Below are 20,624 nucleotides of genomic sequence, written 5' to 3' on the forward strand. Positions count from 1 at the left end.
CACCTTTGCACTCCCCCCACGGCCAACAGGGTGCCAGCTCTCAACAGTGCAACAGCCAAGCAGCCTACCAGACCAAAGGACTCATTCTGGCCAATCAAGGATCAATAGCGCAGCCAATACAATGCCTGGAAATAGCATCACAAAATGGATGCAAGGAGGAGCAAAAGTTTCGGGAAGGAGACACAAAATGGAGGACACACTTTAAAGAGACACTGAGTGAGACTCAATTTCATTCCCGAACCGGTTCGGGAAACCCGAGCCGGTTCGGTACCGAACCGGCTCGAATTCGGTCCGGCTCGGTCCCCGGGAGGGCCCGATTCGGTCCGGGATCGAGCCGCCGGATCCGGACCGGTTCGGACGAACCGGTCCGGATCCGAACCGAACCGCACATCCCTAGCCCACTCTCCCCACTCACAATCAGAATGGAAACCCTGGGTGGCCGGATCAGCCGCCCACATGATTGCCAGAGCTGTGACAGAGCCGGTGGGGGCTGGGGAGCTTGGGGGCCGTGCGGCTGCCAGAAGCTCCAGTATGCCCTGCGTGAGTGCACAGGGCATACTGGGGAGACCCCCGGAGCCGGGAGGCGGCTTTTCTCCTCCCCTCCGGGGGGTCTACTTGTGAGTAACTGTGACGCAGAGCCGCTCAGAGGCTACTCACGGTCTTTAAAACCAGGTTTGTGGAGCACTTGCTCTGCAAACCTGGTTTTAGGGCAGCGATAGTTAGGTGGGTTACCTGCCTAGGAACCACCGGGTCCTATTGGTTTTATACAAAGGTATCTTCACTCTGTATTTATCTTGCCTGAAGATTATGAGCTACAAACTGGACGTGCATACAGAATACCAACCGCTGCAGCTGATAAAACACGGACTTTTATTGTGAAGTTATTAAGAGCTTCTGTTAGAGATGATCTTCTGATACGTGCTAGAGGAGGAAAATTATACTATGAGGACTCTCGAGTTCTGTTTTTCCCTGATTATCCTAAGAAAATAGTAAGTCAAAGACGATGTTTTCAGAAAGCTCAAGACATGGCTAAGGAATTGAAATTAAAATATTATGTTTGTTATCCAGCAACATTTTGCCTTTTCTATCAGAACAAGCTTCAATCATTCTCTAGCTCACTTTCAGCTGAGCAGTTTTTAACAAACTTGGAAATGGAGACTGAAACTGTCTTTTGTTTTGTTAGTGTTTTCATAATATGGCTAAATACCTAGAATCTTATCTTTGTTGATACCTTTCAAGGTCTTTTTGTTAGAATTATAGAAGTACATTATAGCAATAGCAATAGCAATAGCAATAGCACTTACATTTATATACCGCTTTATAGCCGGAGCTCTCTAAGCGGTTTACAATGATTTATTATTACATGATATAATTGTTAATGGAGCATATTATTAACCCTTTTATGGAAGAAATGAAATGGGAGTTTGCTGTAACTAGTATCTAGTCCATACTGGAAGTATAATGATTTCTTCATAACTTTCCCCCCTTTTTTCTTTCTCTTTCTCTTTGTTGTTTTGTTGTTATTTGGTTGAAATTTATGTCTCTTTTCAGGGCTTGAGGGAACCCTTGAAAATTTCTAAGGTATTAATCAATTGGAAAAGATGACAGCTGAATTAGCTTTTCTTCAAGAAACTCATATGTTGCCAGCTGAAAAGTCTTTGTTACAGTGGCGTTGGGGTGGGAAATGTATATATTAGTGCAAATTTTACAAGGGCTCGAGGTGTTGCTATTTTGATTCATAAATCCTCTAAATTGACTATAGAACAGGAAATTACAGATGATGATGGTTGTTTCATTATACTACGTATGGCCTTGATGAACCTATATGGTCCGGTTATGGACTCTCCTGAAGCTGTACATAATTGTTTTGCACATTTGTATACCTACTTTTGACCATTTAATTCTTGGTGGTGATATGAATCAAACTTTAGAACCTTTTCTTGATCGTAATACTCCTCCATCTAGTTTATATTCTCGTACTCATACCACACTTAAAGGGTATATATCAGATTTTAACTTAATAGATATATGGCACTTGTTTAATCCTTTGCAATGAGAGTATGCTTTTTTCCCCTTCAGTACATAAGACTTCTTGTAGATTAGATTATTTTTTGGTTTCTCATTATTTAGTTTCTAAAATTCAGTATTGTAAAATTGATGTTATAGCAATTTCAGATCATGCATCTGTTGAAATGGCTATATGTTTTGATAATTGTTTTAAAGCTTCAGTTAGGTGGTATATGAATACATCTTTGCTTAACGATTCACAGTTTAACAAACAGATGGAACAAGAGATGGAGGAATTTTTCTGCCTTAACAGGGGTTCAGTTACATCCATGTTATTAATTTGGGATACTTTCAAAGCATTTATGCAAGGTCAGCTTATAGCCTAGTCTTCATTTAAAAAAAACAAACCCGAAAAGCTCAATTTGTATTTTTGGAAAATCGGGTCAAAGAACTATGAACTTCTTACCTGTCTCCAGAGTTACACAGAAGTTTACTCACAGCTAAATATGAACTAAATAAGCTTTATTCCTTAGAAATGGAGTTTCTTTTGAACTGTACTAAGCAAAGATATTGGGAAAGGGGAGAAAAATCGAGTAAACTGTTGGCTTCATGACTGAAACAGATGAAGCAACGTACTATTATCTCCTCTATTTGTGATGCTCAAAGTAACCTTTATACAGATTTTAGGTCAATCAATCATCAATTTTACTTGTTTAACTCTAAACTATATAGTGGTGAGATATTTAATTCGGTAACAGACACGGGTGTAGACAATTTTTTACAACAATTACATCTTTTACAATTAACACAAGAGCAAAGGGATTTATTAGCTACACCCATCTCTTTGCAGGAAACCGTGAACACAATTAAATCTATGAAATCTTCCAGGTCACCTGGGCTGGATGGTTTTCCAGTGAAATTCCATAAGAAATATATAAATTTTCTGGCTCCAATTTTATTGGAAGTCTATAATGAAGCTTTTTCGAATCAGCAGTTCCCTCCCTCATTTGATGAAGCTTATATAACAGTTCTTCCTAAACCTGGTAAAGATTTAGAGTTATGTTAGAGTTATAGGCCTATATCTCTGCTAAATGTCGACGCTAAGATTTTATCAGCTACATTGGCACGTAGAATATAGACTATACTTCCCACTATAATACATCCAACTCAGACTGGTTTTATTTCGGGATGATAAGGATCAGATAATATTAGATTATTGATTGATGTAATAGCTTTATCTTCAGAAAGACATCTTCCTGCTGCTATAATTTCTTTGGATGCCGAAAGGATTTTGCTATGGTCAATAAGAGATTTTTGAGGCAAGCTTTGATCAGATTTGGTTTTCCTTCTAGTTTTTTGACTTGGGTTAATCTTATTTATAAGGCTCTTTATTCACGGGTTATAACTAATGGTATATTATCTCCTTTGATTAAATTGAAGCGGGGAACACAGCAAGGTTGTCCCCTTTCCCCTCTTCTTTAATATAGCATTAGAATCCATGGCTTGTGCAATTAGGGAATTAGATGAGATAAGGGGCATTAAATTGGCTGGAATTGAACATAAATTGATTCTATATGCAAATATTTTATGTTTTGTGGATACACCAACGAGTTCAATTTGGTGTCAATGGTACATAAATTTGGCAAGTTGACTGGTTATTCTGTAAGTTGGGAGAAATCAGAACTGATGCCATTGGGTTCTGCAAGCCTCCCTGATAATTGTAGATCATGGGGTTTTAGGCGGTGCCCAGATTTTCTTGAGTATTTAGGTATGGTGATTCCAAATGATCTTTCTTATTTGGTAAATTTAAATTTCTCTAAATTTTTGAGTCAGATGAAAAATGATTTAGATCATTGGTCTGTGAAACCCTTGTGTATTTGGGGAAAGATAAATGCGCTTAAGATGAATATCATTTTATTTAAAACTTAAAGAAAGATAACGTTGATATTGATTAAATTCATGTATTATGGAATCAGGATCTTGAATATACCATTACGGTAGACGAATGGTTAATAGCATTAAGGATAATGAAACGAGCATATATAGATCTTAAATTGAGACTTGTTCAGCAAAAACTTTTGTTTCACTCTTATTGGACTCCCCAGAGGATGTTCAGAAAGGGCTGGGTTCAGAATGCAGTTTGCTGGAAATGTAATATTTATGAGGGGACATTGTCTCATATGGTTTGGTCATGCCCAATTATAGCATCTTTTTGGGATGAAGTCCATAAAACTGTAAATAAGACACTGCAATTATCATTGTGTTTTAAAGATAGCTATGTTCTCCTGGGATACATTTCCAGGATATGAAACTTAACACTTTATCAACTACTATGGATTCTTCAAGCTTGGAGAGTGGCCTAATTCAGTGACTACTGAATTGTGCTCATTATCCACATTTGAATTGGTTTTTTTTCACCGTTTAGGCAAAGAAGAGTTTCAAGCTATATGGTCAAAATTTAATGAATTGTATGTGCTTTAGAAGGTGATTACACATATACGCATTGTTTGTCGGGGTCCCCCCCCCCATTTCCTTTCTTTTCACTCTTTTCCTTTTTTCTTCTCTCTTTTTCTTTTAAAACTTTATATGAAAGTGTTTCATTCTTGGGAGTGTTTTGGACTGTAATATTTCTTCTTTAAAATTAAAAATGAAAAAGAAAAGAAAGAAAAATGAAAAAAAAATTGGTTTTAGACTTCACTACCCTAAATAGTTTAGTGTCATCTGCATATCTGACCACCTCACTGCTTACCCCAACTTCTAGATCATTTATGAATAAATTAAAAAGCACTGGTCCCGGTGTAGATCCCTGGGTGATCCCACTTCATATTTCTCTCCATTTAGATAATTGTCCATTTATTCCTACCCTCTATTCCCTGACCCTCAACCAGTTACCAATACACAAATGAACCTGTCCTCTTATCCCATGACTGCTAAGTTTTCTCAAGAGTCTTTGATGAAGAACTTTTGTCAAAAGCTTTCTGAAAGTCCAAGTACACAATGTCAACTGGATCACTTTTATTCACATACCTGTTGACACTCTCAAAGAACTCCAAAAGGTTGGTGAGGCTGCAGCAAGACTTGCCCTTGCAGAAGCCTTGCTTATTCTTCTTCAGCAAGATCTTTTCTTCTATATGTTTAATAATTTTGTCCTTAAGTATGCTTTCCATCAATTTGCCAGGCACAGAAATTAAGCTAACCAGCCTGTATTTTCCCAGACTCCACACCCCCGCCCTGGATCCCTTTTTGAAAATCAGAGTTACATTAGCTACTTTTCAGTCTTCTGGTACAGAGCCTGACTATTACATATTTTTGCAAGGAGGTCAGCAATTTCACATTTGAGTTCTTTAAGGACTCTTGGGTGGATGCCATCTGGCCCTGGTAATTTTTTAATTTTTCCAGTTCAGAACGTCACCTCTCTTCGCCTCTATCTGACTCAGTTCTTTAGCCTCCATTCCCGAGAACCTGGGTTTAGGCAGAGTATCCTCTCAGTATCCACTCAGTATTCTCTGTCATGATGAAGGATGCAAAGAACTCATTTAGTTTCTCTCTAATCTCCATATCCTTCTTAATAATCCCTTTCACTCCTGCATTTAGCTTCTGTGTAATCTCCATATCCAATCCCTTTCACTCCTGCATCATCTAAAGGTCCAACCACCTCCCTGGCAGGTTTCCTGCTTCTGATGATTTTAACAAGTTTTTGTTGTTTGCCTTGATACTTTTAGTTAAATGTTCTTCACACTCTCTTTTTGCCTCCCTCATTGTCACCTTCTGCCAGATTTTTGTGTTCTCTTCATTTAGGCAGGCCTTCCAATTTCAGGAAGGAAGTCTTTCCCCCTTTTATAGCTTCCTTTAACTTTACTTGTTAGCCATGCTGGCATCCTCCTGGATTTGGTGGTACCTTTCCTCCTTCTTGGTATACATTCTAACTGGGCTTCTAGTATTGTGTTTTTAAGTAAAACTACATGCATTCTGGAGCACAGTGACTCTCCTGATTTTTCCTTTCAGTTTTCTTTTCAACAAACTCCTCATCTTAGAGAAGTTTCCTCTTCTGAAGTTCAAAGTATCTGTGTTAGACTTCCTTGGCAACTCTCTCCTTGCATGTATGATAAATTTGATCATACTATGGTCACTGTTCCCTAAGAGGTCACAACACTGACATCACACCAGGTCCCAGGCCCCACTCAGGATTAAGTCCAAGGCCGACTTACCTCTGGTTGGTTCCATGACCAACTGTTCTAGGGCACAGTCGTTCCGCATATCTAGAAATCTGGCCTGAATGTGAATTTGCTCAGTCTATGTGAGTGTGATTGAGTCACCCATTACTACAGCTGTCTCTCTTTGATGCCTCCCTGATTTCCTTCTGCAACTCCCAGTCACTGTCAGTGTTTTGGTCAGGAGGGTGATAGCACATTCCAAGTAGCAAATTTCCTTTCAGTGCTTGTATTGTCACCCACAGAGTTTCTGTGGAGGATTTCAGTGTTCCAGCTTGTTAGGTTCTATCCCTTTTTAGCTTCCTTTCCAGTAGGCTTATGAGATTACCCGGCATTCTGTGTGTGTGTCCTTGTGTTCCCCGCCCCCATCAACTTCGCAACACCTGGACCAATCTGAACTGAATCGGGTACAGTTGTAGGGACACCTCAATGGCATAGTTTGTGATGGTATCATCCACCCTGATCCAAGATGGCAGATGCGTAAACTTTTGAGGTTAAAGTGGGCTAACTTGTGAATCGCAGAACCAATCTGAGCCAAATTTGCTACAGATGGAGCAGCACATAGGGATGCCCAAATGGCATCATGTGTGATGATGTCATTCACTCCAATTCAAGATGGTGGCCACATGAACATCTGAGGCGCAGGCGGGCTAATTTGTGGATTGGGTACAGTTGCAATGAGTGACACGTAGGGACACTTCAGTGGTGTAATTTGTTATGTCATCCACCAATCCAAGATTGCAGATGCGTAAACTTTTGAGGCGCAAGTGGGCTAAATTGTGAACCACCTAACCAATTTGAACCAAATTTGCTACAAATGGAGGGACACATAGGGATGCCCAAAGGATGTGTTGTGTGATGTCATCCACTCCAATTCAAGATGGCGGCCACATGAACTTGTGGATCTCAATTTGAACCAAATTCAGTCCAAATGTAGAGACTGTGGAAAGGAAAGTAGGCTTATTAGTTCTTACTAGAACAACCTGTCTGACATACAGTGCTACGTCACCCCCAATTCACCCCTCCCTGTTCTTTCTAGAGTTTATATCCAGGAATAACAGTGTCCCACTGTTTCATGTTTCTGTTATGCCCACTAATATACAGTCCATCCCTTTCCAATCATGGTTTTGAATATCCACAACAGGGAGGTTGTGACTGGTCTCACGAACTGTGACCTGAGTATCCATGGTTGGCAATATTCTTAAAGTGATTGGCGGGGAGTGTTTTGTGATGGGGGGGGGTTTCAAAATAAACCCGCTCATTCCTCTTGCTGACCCTGCAGACTCTCAGGATTTAAAATGCCTTTGAGCGATTTTATGGGGTTCAAAACATTTCCTGAGGTTCAAGCTGCTCACTCCTCTTGTTGACCTTTAGAAATTTTAAGGGATTTTTTGCTGGTTTTCTAGAATTTTTTTTAAAAGTTTTTAAAAAACTAGTTTTAATGCCTTGCCAACTGCAAATTTGCCAGTCGTTTTCCAGGAACTGAACCCTCATGGTTGGAAAGGGCTGATTGTATCTATGATTTCATTAGCAACCAAGCACTAGCTTGCCCATCTTGGCTCCGAGGCTTCTGGCATTAGCATATAAGGACCAATAAGCTTAATGTTTTACCTCGTGTGTGCTATCTTTCTTATGGCCATTTGATCCCTTTGACCACCTAAGCACATCCTTCTGCCAGTTCTTTATCTGGTTCTCCTCTCTACTCTTCTGGCTTATCTAAAGATGTATACCCTTGCATCTTAAGGGGTGGCATTTGCTGAACCAGATGCTGCCCAGCTATCCCCCAGGCATCATTTTAAAAGCTGCTCAGCAACCTTTTTGATTTTAAGCTCCAGCTGTCTGGTTCCATTGTGGCTCTAGTGGAGCCTATTCCTCTTGTACAGGCTTTACCTAAATGTAGCCCAGTGTCTAACAAATTTAAACCCTCCTCCCCACACTACCATCTCATCCTCACATTGAGACCCCTCAGCTCCACCTGTTTCTCTGGCCCTGTGTATGAAACAGGTAGCATTTCTGAGAATGCTATCTTGGCAGTCTTGGACTTCAATATATCTAGCAGCCTAAATTTGGCTTCCAGGACATCCCAACTGCATTTCCCAACATCGGTGGTTCCAATGTGCAGCATGAATGCTGATTCCATCACAGCACTGCCTAACAGCATATCTAGATGCTGTGTGACATCCGCAACCTTTGCAACAGGCAGGCTAGTCACCATGCAATGTACAAGCGGGTCACAGACCCATCTCTCTATACCCCTAATGACCCTATTGTCTACTACAAGGAGGTCCCCACCCCCGAGTGGTATCCCCTGTGCGAGAGGATATGGACTCATCATTTACAGAACGAGTCCCTTCTAAGGGAGCATTTCCCTTTTCCTCAGATCAAATCATATTATGATGTGTCTGCATAATATGCAGATACATCTATTCATAACAATATTCATTAGAAATCCATATTTTATCTTGAGTGCAATGTGATTGCATAGCATTTCACATCTAGTGATAAGACTGCTAGGAAATCACTGTGCAACCATGTATAGGTGGCTCCTACATGTTATACAGTTGAACAGGGGTAGGGGAATCTAACACTGGAATATTTGTGGTGGTTGTAAACTGCACAAAAGAATCAACTTGTTCTGTTCTCTCTGGGCCCAAACAAGACAGGGAACATGTTAGAAAATGGTTACTGAACAAAGTCCAAACATGAACATACAAGTCTTCATGTATGAAGACAAGGAAAATATAAAAAATTTAAAAATAACACTAAATATTTCACAATACAAACACCATTTAGTTATTATGTAGCGAATAAAATTTCTTCAGATCAGCAGCCAGCTAAATGGTTAAGTGACTCATACATATCAATAAGTATAAACAGCCAAAATACTAGGTTCTTTTATTTTACAGTAAACTTGTGAAAAAATGTTTTATCACAATTGTACCTCAGATTAAACACAATAATTCTTCAGCTTGTAATTACTATGCAGCTTCTCAAATAACTATTGCTGTAAGTCAGCAAGGTTATTCGGTTCATCTTTTTAAACAAGTCACTGTATGAGAATACGAATGTCAGTCATCTAACCTGACTCTTAGTTTGAAATATTTGGGACTCCATAATGCTACTTTCACCTATAAAAAGTATGTTCTTTGCTATTAAGTTTTATAGCAAGCGATCTCCCTTTGATGGAGGCGTTTGCTTTTATTTATCACCTAGTGAGTTTCTTCCATCATTTTATTCATGGAAGTAATGCAACGTTAGTATGATTAGTCTTTTTGTACATCAACATGATGCACATCTTTTAACAACATTTATCTACAATTATTTTTACAGCAAACTAAGCCTCTTTCTTAATATTAAGAATTGTTTGTTCCTACCATGCACAAAACCTAAAATGCAAGATCAGAACAAATTCAGTAAATGAATTCGTTTGAACTAAAAAAACCCACAATGCACATCCAAAAGACATTTACACATGACTCTTGTGTAACTTCTTTAATATAAAAATGGTTTTAGAAAAATAGTGAAACCTGATCGTTTTATTTTAAAGAGTACACTACATGAACATTTGCTGTGATTCTAAGAAACACAGGAGAACTATGCTGTATGAAACAAAGTGACAAATCCTAATCAGTTAAATAAGAACACCACATTCTTTGAAACACCATTTGTAAAAAAAAGGGGGCAGTTTTGTCATGGCTTCACAGTTCCAGATTGCTAGTATAAAACATTAAATTTGAAAGGTACCTATCAAACAAGGTACCTATCAAACAAGGTGGCTTTCCGCCAATTCCGCATTTCTCTTATCTAACCCTTTGGATTAAATCTTCTTTTTTAATTCTGAGAAGCAATGTTCAACTTGTCAAGTACAAAACAAATCTGAGTCCATGATGTGGCATTCCAAAAAAAATGCACTTAAGTATTTACAGGTTTACAATAACTTTTTGCAAAAGTTTTTAATCCACACACATCATCATCTTGTAGAACTGTAAACAACCTGCTGTTCCCTCAGTCTTTAGTATCAGGTTACGGCCGTGGTCTTTTAGGTGGAGGTGGTGGCATGAGCTCAGTGTCAGGATCCAGGTGATGTTTGCGTGTCTGTCCTGGAGGTGCTGCAGTACACTTTTCAATGAACTCAAAGAGGATCTCCTTTGTCACTGGATGTCGTATGCTGTTACACACAGCTGAGGGGGGAAACACATTTGATCAATTGCATACTGTTTGGAGGTGGTCAGCATTGCTCTGGGACAAACAGGTGGCTTGCATAGTCAGAAGTGCTTTCCCACTTCTTCAGCAGGTATGCCAACTATGACTGCTGCCCAAGTAGATATAACTAGCCATGGTTATTCATGCCTTGGTTATATCAGGATTAGACTACTGCAACATGCTCTACATGAGGCTGCTCATGAAGAGTATTTAGAAGCTACAGCTGGTGGGAAATGTGGTGAGGCACCACTTGGAGTGAGAATATCACTCTGATCTTGAAAGATCAGCACTGGCTAACAGTTTGCTTCCAGGTGCAATTAAAGGTGCTGTTTTTGAACTTTAAGGCCCTAAACCATTTGGGCCCATGTCATACCCACATTATTCTGAAAGCAAGTGTGAATGACAGTTTTGATAAGATACAAACTGTTTTGAATCATAATGCTTTTAAGAGATTTTTTTTTTAAAAAGAATTTGTTCTACACGTACTGACATTTGTTACTCTAGCAGAACTTTAGCCCAGAATATTAGTATAGTCCTATTCACATCTACTGCAAATTTCACAGAATTTACATGTCAGGGAAACAGGCCTGTACTTGCCACATGACCTGGCCCATTCTACACCCACACATTGAACAGTACATATTGTCATTTTACTTGTATACTGCTTTTCAACAACAAAAGTTCTCAAAGCAATTTACACAGAAAAGAGAACAAGATGGCTTCCTTTCCCCCAAAGGGCTCATAAATTAGAAGAAGAAAAAGGAGATAACAGTAGTCATTGGATACTCTGCTGGGTTGTAAAACACAGTTGCTCTCCCTCTGCTCAATATAAGAGAGGCACCACTTTTTCAAGTGCCTCTATACACCCCATTTGGCATGATTCATATAATATTTAATGTACAGTTTTAAGTAGGAGTGTGCACACAATTGGAAAACCTGGTTTAGTTTGAGTAGAACTGATGTCGAACCAAATCAGGTCCAGTCTGGTTCTGTGTACACTTGAGCCAGGACTGGTCCAGCTCAAGACTGAACCAGTTCAGTTCAGGCTTGTGGGGAGGGGGAACAGAAAAATATTTCAGGGCTTACTTACTTACTACCATTGTGGGGCTTCGGGGCGGGGGGGATGCTGCCACAGCAACGGGGGAATCTCCCCCACCAGCCTCTTCCTGGTCTCAAAAAGCCCATTTCAGGCATTTCCGGCCTGTTCCAGGCCCCTGTGCGCTGGTGGCAACCATTTTAGAGGCCGTCACGCATGCGCACTGGCCATTTACATGGGCATGACATGGAGAAAAAGACAAACCAGCCTCAGACCAGGCCCAATCCGGCTCAAGGGCAAGTCCTCGAGTCGGGCCAGTTTGAGTGAGAGCCGGCTCGACCTCAAGTCGGCTCACACATCCCTAGTTTTAAGGGCTAAGGATAATTTAGACTAAGCTGATGAGTGCTGACATCAAGACTCTCAAATCTTGAACTGAATGGAAATGAATTGATTGATCGATTTCCCCCTCCCATTCAGATGTAATGGTGATGCTTCCTAAAAACATTGTATTGTTCGGTTCTCACCAATAAGCAGTGGCAGCAGCTGCTTCTTGGGGCTGGGGTGGCAGAGGGGAGGGAAGGGAGCCAGGGGTAATCATAGGTGCGGCTAATAGTAGGCAGGTCCAACCCTAAGTTAGAAAGAAGTGGATCACCAGCCCATGGCTTCTCCATCTGTAAAGTTGTTTACTTGTCTGAACCAAAATCTCCATCACTCACACCAACAATTGGCAGTTGGCTATTTAGTATTAATTTAGTGCTAAATTCACCCCTTGGTTGGCTGTGAGTAAAGGAAGCCTGCCCTTAGAGTGGTTGTCAGTGTGGAAAGTATCAATGCCCTCTCACTCTAAAGTCCTCTTGCCTCTTCCCCTCAGTACCCTTCTTCTATCAGGATGGCCTCCATTTCTCTTCCAATCTCAGCCCTCTCCTCCTCACTCCATGCAGGACTAGACTAAGAAAATCAACAGGGTGTGTGTATTGAAATTTGAGCACTTACTTCCAGGTAGCACCTGCTTACACATACTGCTTGAAAATACTACAGTGTATTTGGACACACACAGAGCCCTTCCTTTCTTCTCACACATACAGACATGCATCCTTTTTTAAAGCAAGGCTTATTTCTCCCTTTCTGACAATATAAACATTTCTGGGATATGTCCTTGGGCTGCAATCCTATGCACACAGCAATTACTTGGGCCCCAATTAGTTCATTTGGAATAAACTGTATAGAATTGGTTGCAGTTCTATGCAACATTTACTTGAGATAATCCTTTATCAGCTTTGAAAATTAAGCCATATAAAGCACAAACCTGTACAAAGAAGCTGAGGACTTCTCCTCTCCATACTACTACCACTCACAAAACACAAAACAACCAACCAACAGCAAAGAAAAACTGGCATAAGGGCTATAGTGGAGCTACTTGACTATTTTGGACTGAACTGGTTTCCAAGTTGTGCCTGTTAGGTTGCCCACTAAGAGAAGGCAATAATCTCAGAATTCCTAAAAAATAAAAACCTATTTTTGCATTAAACACACACACATTTTAAGCAGGACAAGTCTGAAGTTGTCCAATTAGTAATGTCAGTTAAAATGCCTTGTTTTATTTGGAAGCTATAACCCCTCTCCCTCTCTTTCTCCCTGGAGAGAGGTGAGGAAGCAAGAGAAAGAGAAAGGAGCACAAGGCTTTGCTTAAATTCCCAAAGAGGGAAGGCAAGGGGCTGCTGGCTTGTTGGTAAAAGAACTACCCAGAAAAATGCCAGGCCACCATATCCCCCACTTTCATCCTCATTCTCTGGATCTCTGAATTTTGCCAATATTTGCTAGTGACATTTTTTTAAAAGGAAAGAAAAAGGTAAGAGCTCCCAGAAAATGCTGGAGAAATCCAATGCCTCCTGAGGGCTTGGTCAGGATGCTGAGTGTGGAGAAAAGAGCTGACTTCCTTCTGGAGAGGCTGGAGAAAGGTAGTCAGAACTTCTAACTGTTCTGAACTCCATTTGCTTGCCAACTGAGTGCTCCCATTTTGCATACAGATCTCCAGAGAGTCTGCTCAGCCTGCCTAGAAGGACCCTGGGAAATCAAATCACTGGTCTGGTCTGGTTTGCTGCCTATTGGTCAGAATAGGTGTGTGTAAGCTATTCTGACCTGATTCATTAGGGGCTGGGCTAGCCCCTGTCCACCCTTGCGGGGGGGATAAAGGCACATCCTGATTGGTGCAGAGGCACTAAATATGCAATTTGGGTAGTGACTAAGTATGGTGATTACTTCATTGGGGGCATTGGATCCCACTGAACACCCTAAAAGGGAGGAAATGGCTTTACAAAGGAATTTAGGAATTTAGATCAAGTAGTGATCTTGAGCCAGTGCCAGCTACAGAAAGCTTGAGTAGATGCAGTGAGAACAGAAAATGTGTTCGGTGAGAAATCTGTGTGTGTCAGGACCATTTCAGTGTTAGTACAAATAAATTATAACGTGTTTATCCTCCAAATGTTGTATTTTTATTTTATTTTTTTCTGCCCCTTCTCAAAAACAGGGAGCAACTGGGCATACAGGGGCAGTGGGAGTGCCTTGTTTCCTGTTCTTTTTGCCTTTCATTTAACAGCTGAGAATAATTTCTGTCAGGGCTGGTAAAATCTCTTGAAAATAAAGCAACCATTATTTATTTATTTCTATACCGCCTGATTCCAAAGGCTCTGGGTGGTTTACAAAAAACACAATAAAAACAGAATAAAACCAATTATTAAACAATTAAATTAAAAACATTCAAAGATTACCACAATTAAAAATTTAAAACATTCAGAGATTATTAAAAGCCTGGCTGAAAAAGTGTGTCTGAAGAGCTCTTTTGAAAGCTGGTAAAGATGTTAATCCAGAATTTTCACTCAAGGCACAAATGACCAAGTTCAAACTATCATACTTCGGACACATTATGTGAAAACCCAGCTCCCTTGAGAAGTCCATAATGCTGGGGAAAGTTGAAGGAAAGAGAAGACGATGACCAGCAGCAAGTTGGATGGACTCTATTACAACAGCAATACATTTACCACTGAGAGACCTAAAAGGCCAAGCTGAAGACAGATCATCCTGGAGAGCATCTATCTATGTGGTCGCTAAGAGTCAACACTGACTTGATGGCACTTAATCAATTATCAAAGATGTTCAGGCACAAATGTCAATAGGGAGCGCATTCCACCGCCCAGGAGTGACTATAGAGAAGGCATGCTCCTGAGTCACCTCCAGACAAGCTGGAGGTATATGGAGATGGACCTCTCTTGATTATCTTAAAGTGCAGTGGGGATCATGCAGAAAAAGGTGGTCTAACCATTACATGGTTAGTTACATTAATAGTTAAATCATTCAAATGTAATAATGGTTGCACTTTATTTTCAATATTTTTCTCATTTCCTGGGGGAGAGGGGCACATTCTCCGAGTCCTGACAAACAAAATTAAAAATATTTCCCCCTATACTGACACACCATGTAAGAGGGCAATATTTTGAGGAGATTAGGTTTTTTGTTTGTTTTGTTTTTTGGAGTTATAGAATGAGTTCTAATACTAACCTTGTGGTCTTCACTCCCCTCATCACATCACTACCGTAAATGACCTCGAAGGTCATTTCCGGCCACCTCCAACCTGCGGATATAATCCTTCCCATTTTCCCCCTAGGCCAGGTAGCCGTGGATATGTGAAACCACTGGTGCTGGACTCACAATTAACGTGGTTCTCCTGTATGCACATGTGTATGCACATCAGAAGGTACCAGTTTATGAAAAGTAATGCCAAAATAAAAGAGTCAGTATTTCAGTTGTCACTGGACTTGGGTTTCAGACAGAGATGCTTTGTGGCTGTGAACTCCTATCATGAACAGGAGAGCTGCACTCCTTCAAGAACTCCTTCCACTCATGGAAGTATCCCCTGTGTCTGCGCAACTCTCTTTTCATTCAAGGAAGGAGCTTGCACCATGGAGCACCTCTTAATGAGTGCTCAGGACCATTTTCAAGTTATGTTCTACAATCGTACAACAAGTGTACATGTTATGCTGAACTCAGGTACAGAAGGATACTTCCTATATGTACTATGCATTTGAAGAGCCTGTATCCAAATTCACTTTTAAAATGAACACAGGTACAGTCATTCACACAAACATGTGTATGAGTGTATAGGCATCTGTACACTTGTACAGCATAATATCTGAATCGAACTTTTATGATACAACCTTTTGTTGTTTTTGCTAGAACAGTCTAATATGGTTAACTCTGGAATTTGTTATGAATTCAATAGTACCTGAAGCGTGCAGAGTTAAAATATATTACAGCAGAGCTGGAAAACATTTGATAAATACATTTGCGACCTTATGTGCATAACAGTCTGACAGCTCTAGTTAAATATACCTATTTTATAAAACATTAATTTTAAAAACCTTATATTCACTATGCAAAAGGAAGCTGCTGCCTTGCATTTTTCATACTGTCCTTTTTATTGTTTGATGGTAAATTAGAATGTGTCACAATCCCAGCAAGAACATACTTTTTTCATAGTTTTCATTTGTTTTATTCTCCATTGTTGGCATACTATTTTAGGTTCTGGACATTACAGTTTCTTGTAATTTTGTCTTCTTCCATCTGGCGAACAATGATTGCGCCATTTTGAATAGAGCTGAAGTTATCAGGGATTTTCGTTTCACAAGTTCAATTTATATAAGCACATTCAAGTGCCAGGTTACCTTTTTTCTGTACAACAGCACAAGACAACCTGACATTGCCAATGCCCTTTTATCAGTCCTATGTAGTAAAACAGTTTTATTTTAAAACATTCACAAATCAAATTCATGTTCTGAACTCTAATTTTAGCTGATGCCTTTAGAATGTTAAGGCAGTTTAGCTTGAGTCTAAAGTCCTTGAAAGGATGCCTTTACCCAAGTTCATCAAAGTACCAATAAGAAATGTGAACACGGAACCAACCTTTATTGTACTCACCCATGGCAGTGCTGTAAGCATTTGGAAAGCTTTTGTCTACCCTTTGTCTCATGAAGACCCAGCTGTTGTTCTCAAACTTGCACTCTATAATCTTATTGTCATATTGTTTCAAATCTTTTGTTACCTGTTTAAAAAATAATATTTTTGTAAAGGGCAGTGCAACACCGAACATTTCCTTAAGTCATGTTGCTCAATCAATAAAAATTTATCATAGCTGTGAAACCTGGTATGATACACCTATGTGTGTCCCCACCCAAAATAATTCAGGAAACTTGAGACAAGATCACAAGATGGCCAGGTCTGGCTGTTGCTAATGAATCCATGTATCAGTGAAAACTGTAAACAAAGGGTTTAATCCAGCAGAGTGCCACCCAACTGAGCTTTCCTGATCCTTCTTCCCCACCGGAGAGTCCCGGGACTCTCTGGCATGGCACTGGATGAAGTACATTGGGCTGCAGTGAGAGGGAGCATTGATGAGCATCAGGGGCTGCCTTGCAGAAGCAAAAGTGCCTTTTTTGTTGTGCAAGGCGACTATGGATCCAACCTGTGGACATTCACCATGTAAAAATGGAGTTTACATAGTAAGTAAGTAAGGAGACAGGATAACGGCTGGAAAATGAGGTGCCACAGGATTCCTTTCCAGACAAACCTCAGGTACAGCCTCCATGGGGTCACATCAGCAAGCCTTATTGCTGCACCAATACACACTTAAAACATCCAAGTCTGCCCCTCCCACCACAATTTCCACACTTAACAGCTGGTCCCCCAGCATTTTTAACCACAAGGAGGATCTTTCCTGGAATACAGTGCTTGTCTCTACAGACAAATGCTGTGTGTGGAGAGAGCACAGTGCATGGTTTAAGACTGTCTCGGTGAAGGGTGTGTGGCCAGATAGTGTGCTCCCATGGGTGCTGTGTGTGGGTACATCATCCACAGTTTTAATAACAACTTAACAGGGTTTAACTATGTATTTGTTTTTATCATTTCACACCATTGTTCCCTCTTTTTTTTTTTTATCATGAATGAGCGGAAAGAGGTTTTCTGGGTGGCAGTATGAAGACAGGGTGCACACATAGCTCTCGCACACAGACACACATAAGGAAAGAATTAATGTGTGGCACAAAGAGTGGCACACAAAATTGTTATGCCCCCCTCCCCCCACCTCCAGTGTTCCCTATATTTCCCACCATAAGTGAGTTTTCTTATGGGCAGCCAAATACTTCCCCACTCTTTCCTTCAGGAACGCCTTCCATGCTTCTCTGTGTGTGTGTGTGTGTGTGTGTGTGTGTGTGTATGCACACAAACATGCACACACGCGCGCACACACACACAAACTCCCCCCTTCTGTCCCCACTGTTCTATTAAAACAGTGATTAGCAGCACTCAAAATTCTTCATGGTTAAAGTGTCCAAAAAATGCAAACGGCAAATAATTGAATCTATGCATATAATAATCAAACCCAAATTAAAACAGAAAAATAGAGTATTTGTTTCCAAATTTAAAGTTGTGATCAGGCAGATAACATTTGCTACCATTAACAATTATTACTTAAATTAATTCCAGCAAGAGGCCAGCCATTGTCAAAACAACTAGAAATAGCCTAATTTGACTGGGGGCAGGGGAGAAGGCAAGTGGGGAGGGATCTCAAAATGCATTTCATGGTGGGGAAGAAGCTTTTCCAATGCCTTACCTACACAGCAGAGACTTCGAGATTTCACAAGCAGCTGCCCTTTGTCTTTTCATTTTCTTTCCCCCTACTGCCTGATGCCAGCTCTGGGGGATGCCACATTTCTTTCTCTCTCCACCCAAAACGAGCTCTCTGCCTAGCTGTTTCCCGCACTCATTGCCACCTCTCCACCCCCACTGTCGTCACCACCGTGTTGTTACCGGGAGAAGAGAGGAGGTTATTTACTCCCCGCAGCCACCCTGTTGCCATTCTTCCCACTGTCACTGTAGCTTCTCTCCCCACAGCTGCCCCTGTCGCCATTCTCACTGCTGCCACTGCCGCTTTTCTCCCTGTCACTTCTCTCCCTGTCGCCGCTTTTCTCCCTGCAGATGCCCTGTCACCATTCTCACTGTTTTGGCAGGGAAATCAGTTCTCCCAGTCTTACTGTAGCAGGGGCGTATTAGAAATGGTGACAGGCACGAATATGCCCCTTCCTGCTCTGGCTAAGGCCCACCCTCTTCAGTCCCCACAGGGGCAGGGATAGCAGAGGAGCCGCCTACCTCTGGCTGCAAGGCAAGGGAGTTAGTGGTGTGCACGGAACCGCTGAGATGTGGTTCGACGCTGGGGTGGTGGTGTCTCCCTTTAAGGGCGGGGGAGGGTGCACTTACCTCCCACCACTTTCCTCACGCCGGCATTCCATTTTTTTCAAAATCCATGGGGTAGCAGTGTACCTCCCTGCTGCCCTTTCCCCTGTTGTTGCCCGGAAAGTATGAGCTGCGCATGTGCTCAACGCCGCACATGCGCCTGCCGCACACATCACATGTGACGTGTGTGGCGGGCATGCATGGCAGCAGGTGCATGCACAGCCCATACTTCCACCAATTTCCGGGCAACAACGGGGGGAGGGGAAACATTGCCCCCCCCATGGATTTTAAAAAAACTGGAGCGCCAGCGAGGGGAAAGTGGCGGGAGGTGTAAGTGCACCCTCTCCCACCCTTAAAGGGAGATCTCCCCGGTGTCGAATTGGTGGAACTACTGGTTCTTCGAACCGGTTCGGAGATCCATAAAGGGCCTCCAAACCGGTTCCGTGAACATCCCTAGAGGGAGCTGGAGGTGGAGGGAGTGAAGGAGTGAAGCAGAGAGCAGAGAGAGGAGGAGGAGAATGTGTGGCTGCAATAATCAGCTGTGCAGAGGGCTGCCATTTTGTGCGCACACGCACACCTTAGAGGGAAGCCTGCTTCACACCATGTCTCTTATCAGTCACTGCAAAACTGCTGAGTAACCATGGTAACTCCACTTGTTGAAAACAGTTCATTCTCCTGAGCAAGATCCATGCTATACAAAGGTTTGCTGTGCTACAGTCTAAGAAAGCCGTAATTTAATCCCAAGGCTTTATTTTAGAGGTAGTTTTCCTTGTCAAAAAGCAAGGCCAGCAGTTTCAATTTTACTATTATCAGTTTTTATCTGCATTGTCCATCAACACACAAGTAACTTTAGCAAACATTTTTTGCAGAAGGGGTGCTACAAATTCCCAGATCATTTAGTAAGGATGTTTTAAAATGTAAATCTCTTTTCAACAGATGTCTACATTTTAAGCCATTTTCCTTAGCAGATCAAAATCCCAAGACCGCCCCCTAAAATGATAGTAATAATTTATTCAGTATTTATTATAAAAGCAATATTATAACAGTCTGTTGGGGATCAGGAACCGAGAGATGGTTTAGATCTGCCTGTTCTGTATGGGGTTATACTCCCTCTGAAAGATCAGGTTCGTAGTCCAAAACTCTCCCTGGTTTCTCAGGTTGAGGCTGTGGCCAGGAGTGCTTTTTATCAGCTTCGGCTGATATGCCAGATACGTCCATTTCTGGAGACCAATGACCTTAAAATGGTGGTACATATGCTGGTAACCTCTAGGCTTGACTACTGTAATGCATTCTATGTGTGGCTGCCTTTGTACGTAGTTTGGAAACTACAATTGGTTCAGAATGCAGCAGCCAGATTGGTCTCTGGGTTTACCCAAAGGGACCATATAACACCGACTCTAAAAGAACTGCACTGGCTACCAATATGTTTTCCCAACACAATACAAAGTACTGTTTATTACCTATAAAGCCCTAACGGCTTAGGTCCAGGGTACTTAAAGAGAGCGCCTTCTCTGTTTTGAACCCTGTCGCCTATCAAGATCATCTGGAGAGATCCGGTTATGGTTGCTGCCAACCCGTTTGGTGGCAACTCGGGACTGGGCCTTCTCTGTGGCTGCCCCAGAGCTTTGGAACGCACTCCCTGCTGAAATAAGAGCATCTCCTTCTCTATTTCTTTTTTAGGAGGACCCTGAAGATGTACCTGTTTTCCCAGCTTTTAATAGAAATCTGATTTTTAAATTTTAATGTGTTTTTATCTGTTCTGATTTTTATCTCTTTATGAATTTTAAATGTTTTATATTTAATGTGTTTTTATCTGTTCTGATTTTTATCTCTTTATGCATTTTAAATGTTTTATATTTTTTTAATGCTGTACACTGCCTAGAGAT

General features: G+C 41.2%; 1 protein-coding gene across 4 annotated transcripts in view; it reads right to left on the bottom strand.

The window, feature by feature from the left end:
- Window positions 1–9,096: 9,096 nt before the first annotated feature.
- Window positions 9,097–20,624, bottom strand: part of RNGTT (RNA guanylyltransferase and 5'-phosphatase) — a 278,619-nt gene continuing 267,091 nt past the window's right edge. For all 4 annotated transcript variants that reach the window (XM_053287326.1, XM_053287325.1, XM_053287324.1 and 1 more), the window contains 2 exons: window positions 16,429–16,552; window positions 9,097–10,399 (listed from right to left, as the gene is read on the bottom strand). In XM_053287326.1, the coding sequence (XP_053143301.1) occupies window positions 10,242–10,399; window positions 16,429–16,552 (282 nt within the window). In that variant the 3' untranslated portion in view covers window positions 9,097–10,241. The remainder of the gene's footprint in view (window positions 10,400–16,428; window positions 16,553–20,624) is intronic.

This window comes from Hemicordylus capensis, chromosome 1 (assembly GCF_027244095.1).
Source record: "Hemicordylus capensis ecotype Gifberg chromosome 1, rHemCap1.1.pri, whole genome shotgun sequence".
In the NCBI taxonomy this organism is placed as follows: domain Eukaryota; kingdom Metazoa; phylum Chordata; class Lepidosauria; order Squamata; family Cordylidae; genus Hemicordylus; species Hemicordylus capensis.